General features: G+C 55.1%; 1 protein-coding gene across 1 annotated transcript; it reads left to right on the forward strand.

The window, feature by feature from the left end:
* The first annotated feature begins 252 nt into the window (after positions 1–252).
* On the forward strand, positions 253–4592 carry SLITRK3 (SLIT and NTRK like family member 3). Its single transcript, XM_082003420.1, has one exon. The coding sequence runs from the start codon at positions 483–485 to the stop codon at positions 3312–3314; it is 2832 nt and encodes a 943-aa protein (XP_081859546.1). The 5' UTR covers positions 253–482; the 3' UTR covers positions 3315–4592.
* Positions 4593–6148: the final 1556 nt, after the last annotated feature.

Genomic DNA, 6148 nt, shown 5'->3' on the forward strand with positions numbered 1-6148 from the left:
CATGTATGAAAGATGTAGTGCGACACTGAAGAAATCTCCCACTGGTATTTCCCCCGGTAGTCAGATGTGGGCTGTGATGGCTACAAAGCCAAAATTGCAAAGTATGAAATACATATAGTTCTAAACACTGGTCCTACGGTGGAAAACATGTAAAGACGCAACACGTTCAGCCTGTGTGCTTATATTGCTGTGTGGTCTGCATGTGTTGTCCTCTCTATAGGTGGCATTTACCAAATGGGGGGATGAGGGAGGCTGATGCCGCGTGATTAAACCTTCTAACATCTCTTAAGTATAAACCAGGGCAAGGCTCGCCCATCCGACACCCCTAGAGTCGGTTGTGAACGTCTGCCCAACAATTGCTGAACTTTCCAGGAGCCTAACACAAGTCTAGCAGGTAGGGGCTTAAGGAAAAGGAGCGGGGCAGGACAGAAATACTGAAATCTGCATTTTTATTCCTGTTGCAGTTTTGTAAACATCAACAAATGATGAAACCTTCCACGGCAGAGACGCTTCATAAAGGAAGGATGTTGTGGATAATTCTTCTAAGCACAATTGCTCTAGCATGGACTACACCAATTCCCTTGATAGAGGACTCAGAGGAACTCGATGAGCCCTGCTTTGATCCATGTTACTGTGAAGTGAAGGAGAGCCTTTTCCATATACATTGCGACAACAAAGGATTTATAAATATTAGTCAGATAACAGAGTCGTGGTCGAGACCTTTTAAACTTTACCTGCAGAGGAATTCCATGAGGAAATTGTACACCAACAGTTTTCTTCACTTGAACAACGCTGTGTCTATTAACCTTGGGAACAATGCACTGCAGGACATTCAGACAGGGGCTTTTAATGGGCTCCGAGTTCTGAAGAGGTTGTATTTGCACGAAAACAAATTGGACATTTTCAGAAACGACACTTTCCTGGGTTTGGAAAGTCTGGAATATCTGCAGGCAGATTACAATGTCATTAAACGGATTGAAAGCGGGGCATTTCGAAACCTAAGTAAATTGAGGGTCCTTATCCTAAATGACAATCTTATCCCCATGCTTCCCACCAACTTGTTTAAGTCTGTGTCCTTAACCCACTTGGACTTGCGCGGGAACCGGCTAAAAGTCCTTTCGTACCGTGGGATGTTGGACCATATTGGCAGGAGCCTGATGGAGATCCAGCTGGAGGAGAACCCGTGGAACTGTACATGTGAGATCGTGCAGCTGAAGAGCTGGCTGGAGCGCATCCCCTACACCGCTCTGGTGGGGGACATCACCTGCGAGACTCCCTTCCACTTCCACGGGAAGGACCTGCGGGAAATCAAAAGAAGCAAGCTCTGCCCTATGCTGTCCGACTCCGAGGTGGAAGCCAGCCTGGGCATCCCTCAGCTGTCGTCCAGCAAGGAGAACGCGTGGCCTACGAAGCCTTCCTCCATGCTGTCCTCCTTCCATTTCACTGCCTCCTCTGTTGAGTACAAAACATCCAATAAGCAGCCCAAACCCACCAAGCAGCCCAGGGCACCCCGGCCTCCCCCGACATCCCGGGGCCTGTACCCCGGGCCGAACCAACCGCCCGTGGCTGCCTACCAGACCCGGCCCCCCATCCCCATCATCTGCCCCACCGGGTGCTCTTGCAGTTTGCACATCAACGACCTGGGCCTGACGGTCAACTGCAAGGAGCGGGGGTTTCACAACATCTCTGAGCTCCTGCCCAGGCCCTTGAACGCCAAGAAGCTGTACCTGAGTGGGAATTTGATCCAGAAAATCTACCGCTCCGATTTCTGGAATTTTTCCTCTTTGGATCTCTTACACCTGGGGAACAACCGGATCTCCTATGTGCAGGACGGGGCTTTTATCAACCTGCCGAATCTCAAGAGCCTGTACCTGAACGGCAACGACATCGAGCGGCTCACCCCGGGCATGTTCCGGGGCCTGCAGAGTTTGCATTACCTGTACTTCGAGTACAACCTGATCAGGGAAATCCAGCCGGCGGCCTTCAGCCTCATGCCCAACCTGAAGCTGCTCTTCCTCAACGACAACTTGCTCCGCACCCTGCCCACCGACGCCTTCGCCGGCACCTCCCTGGCCCGCCTCAACCTGCGCAACAACCACTTCTTGGCGCTGCCGGTGGCCGGGGTGCTGGAGCACCTCCACGCCATCGTCCAGATCGACCTGAAGCTCAACCCCTGGGACTGCACCTGCGAGCTGGTGCCGCTGAAGCAGTGGCTGGAGGCGCTCAGCTCCGTCAGCGTGGTGGGCGAGGTGCTGTGCGCCAGCCCCGAGCGCCTGGCCCGCCGCGACCTGCGCTCCCTGGAGCTGGCGGCCCTCTGCCCCGCCGCCCTGCGCCCCGCTGCCGCCGCCGCCGCCGCCGCCTCGCCCCCCGCCGCCCCTCCGCCGCCCGCCGCCACCGGCGCCGCCGCCTACGAGCTGCCGCCGGTCGCCGCCGCCGTGCCGCTCTCCGTCCTCATCCTCAGCCTCCTCGTCCTCTTCTTCTCCGCCGTGCTGGTCGCCGCCGGCCTTTTCGCCTTCGTCTTGCGCCGTCGCCGGCGGAAGCTGCCGTTCCGCGGCCCGCGGGCGGAGGCGGCCGACCTGGGCGGCGTGCCGCTGCGCTGCCCGCGGCTCTTCGAGGAGGGCGGCGGCGGCGGCGGCGGCGGTGGCGGCGGCGGTGGCGGCGGGGGGGAGCGCTCCCCGGAGAAGGCGCCCCCGGCGGGCCACGTCTACGACTACATCCCGCACCCGGTGACCCAGATGTGCAACAACCCCATCTACAAGCCGCGGGAGGAGGAGGAGGCGGCGGCGGGCGGCGGCGGCGGGGAGGCGGCGGAGCTGCTGCGGGGCGGCGGCGAGCGCTTCGCTCACGCCGCCGCCGCCGCCGCGCAGGAGCCGGGCAGCAACTACCGCACCTTGCTGGAGAAGGAGCAGGAGTGGAGCCTGGCCGTGTCCAGCTCGCAGCTCAACACCATCGTCGCCGTCCACCCTCAGCACCCCGCGGGCGGCGGGCTGGCGGCGGGCGGCGGCGGCCTCGGGGCGGCGGCGGCGGGAGGCGTCCCGCGGGACCGCGACCGCCCGCCGCCCTGCGCCGTGGGCTTCGTGGACTGCCTGTACGGCACCGTGCCCAAGCTGAAGGAACTGCACGTCCACGCCCCTGGCATGCAATACCCGGACCTCCAGCAGGACGCCAGGCTGAAAGAAACCCTCCTCTTCGCGGCCGGCAAGGGCTTCTCAGACCACCAAACCCCCACAAGCGAATACCTCGAGTTAAGGGCCAAACTCCAAACCAAGCCGGATTACCTCGAAGTCCTGGAGAAGACCACGTACCGGTTCTGACCGCCGCCCCGCCGCCCACCCCGGCACCGCCGCATGCGAGTAGAGGATACAGCTGTGTGCTCTCCCCCGCCAGATGTGCGCGCTGCGGGGAAGGGCCGTTCTCAGATCATTAATCGATGAAGTGCCTTCGCAGACTTTTGCCAGCAGATGTTAATCAATCATTATTTTTTATACTGAAACTGAGACTTTGACTGTGCCATGTCTAAGGTATATTATTATTATTATTATTATTATTATTATGGGGGATCTTTGTATTGATCCTGATTAAGTAAATTCTATGTGTGTCTCTCTTTTTTCCCTTTTTCTTTCTTTTTATTTTCTTTATTTTTTTTTTGTTGGTTGTTTGGGTTTTTTTCCGTTTCAGTAAACTTTCTTTATATTTTCCCTTGGAGGGGAAGGGGAGGGAAGATGGCATTTTGCGGCTTGCTTTCTTCTTGCCCATCATGGCACAGATTCTGTACATTTATTTAAAAAAAAAAATACAAAGAAGCAAACGAGCGCAGTTTGCTGCATGCCTGGAAACTGCAAGAGGGAAGGGAGGGGAGGGTCTTGCTCGAATGTCTCACTCTTGTCTCTCTCCCTCCTTCGCACGCACACTCACCCTCACCCTCCCCGCCGCCCCCGCCGCCAGCCAGGCCCCTCCGCGCAGCGCCCGCCTCCGCGCAGCGCGGGGTCCCGCTGGCCGCGGAGGGGAATCCCATGGGCTGGGGGAATCCACCCGGAGCCGAGCGGCTCGAAGGATGTAACCACGTGGCGCCCATACCTGGGGGATGCTCAGTGACACTTCATCATGACGCCATGGTTTTTTGGAGGACATCCGCACTTTCCTAATAAAAGCAACATGCAAATATACAGAAAAAGGAAAAAAAAAAAAAGCTACTGGGCACCTATCACTAACAGCTTTGTAGGAAGCACTTTTAATGTTTTCTCTCATACAGACATCCACGCACACGCACACACACAAAGGTACAACAATGTGCATATATTTATTCTGTAATTTCAAGTGAATATAAATTGTAAAGGTAATGTTTAATCATTGTACAGTGATGCGTCTGGTATAGCTTTCCTAATAAAACGTTTTGAAAAAAATGCATATATATATATATACCCATATATATATATATGTAGGAATTCAAAGCTTGAACCTGAAACTTCAGCTTCCCCCTACTGAGATTTCCTTCCCCCACCTTAACCTTGAGAGCGATTTTATTAATAACAGTTCAATGCACTGTGATGTTAACAGAGAAAAACCCTGTGCAGCTTCTCTTGCCAAGATACCACCCGAGACTTTTAAAAATCCGATTTACAATCTGTATTCCCACGTTGCGCTGTACTTATGGCAGTTCCCGTGTATTTAAAAATAGGCAGCAAACTCCAGACTCTGCCGGAGCAGCGTTTCTTGCAGGAGCGCTGGTCCTTCTGCCGAGGCAGGCATGGCTGTGGGATGTTTCGCCCGTTCGCAGCCGCAGTAAATGTGAAGTGAGCAGTCAGAGGGGGGTGGGAGGGGGAAATGAAAGCGCATTTCCATTTTGGAAAAGGGTGAAGCCATCTGGAAAAGCATCCCAATGCTTTCAGTCACTGCTCCTGCTGCCCCGGCCGTTTGCTCCCCGCTGAAACGGGAGCGAGACCAAAGACGATTGGATTTCCCGTCCCGGGGAGGTCCCGGTTGGTATCTTGTCCCCGTTGGTATCTTGTCCCCTTTGGTTGGTGTCTTGTCCCCGTTGCTGTCTCGTCCCCGGAGGCGGCGGCGGGCCGGGCCGGCGGCGCGGAGCGGCCTCGTGGGGCCGCCAGGTGGCGCCGCAGCTCCAGCGCTGGCGGCCGCGGTGCGGCGGGAGCGCGGGGGGGCCCGGCCCCGCTCCCGCTCCCGGCCCCGCTCCCGGCCCCGCTCCCGCTCCCGGCCCCGCTCCCGGCCCCGCTCCCGACCCCGCTCCCGGCCCCGCTCCCGGCCCCGCTGAACGTGCCCCCGGGGCGCCTTATGCCGGGGCAGGCGGGGCCGCCAAGGGAAGAGCCCGTAGCCGCGCGCCTGTGTCGCCGAGGCACTACCTTAAAAACCTTCACAGACAGAGTTTTATGCAGAAATATCAAATATATCTATAAATATAATTTTTCTTAAAGGAACAGCGGTAACGGTAATTTATCCAGGTGTATTGCGATTACTTCCCCCCCCCACTGCGTTAAAAAGCTATTCCCTGGGGACCTAAGGGTCTCCGTTACCCTTAGGGAGTGGGGCAGAGGCTGTTGTAGCTACACAGCGTGGTGTCCCCTCAGACCCAGCTATCTTTCCTTCCTCTTGGGGAACAACGTGATTTCACCCAGCACAATTCATTTTAATGGAGATGAAACCATGAGTACTTGTTTTCGCCCCAAGTGTCGCTATTTATAGCTTCAGCGAGTATGCTTATTGCAAGCGTTTTTTGTCAATCTGTCTTGGAGAGGCATCTGGGTGCGACAGAAGTGATTTCCTGAGCCTTGGTAGTAGCTGTATGTGTTTTGAGATGGAGACACAGCTCCAAATGTCTGTAAATCTATCATCAGCTCCATAATATTAGTAAAAATGTTACACATTTGAATTTCCCAGATTCCTCTGTTGAGTTGATAGCGTTTTGTTACTACTGCCTTCAGCACTAATCCATTGGGGTTTGTTAATTTGTGGGGTTTTTTTGTTTTTTTTTAAATGGATAGTAGAAGAGCATGCACATGTTAAAAGTAATAAACATCAAAGTGCAAAGGCCAGATCCTTCTTATGATAATCATAGTAATTACATTGGTAAGACTACATGCAGTAATGCATGGAGGTGTGTAAATCGGGTTAAAGTACAACCCCTAGTGAGAGT

This window comes from Phaethon aethereus (assembly GCF_964289735.1).
Source record: "Phaethon aethereus genome assembly, chromosome: 9".
NCBI classification, from domain to species: Eukaryota; Metazoa; Chordata; class Aves; order Phaethontiformes; family Phaethontidae; genus Phaethon; species Phaethon aethereus.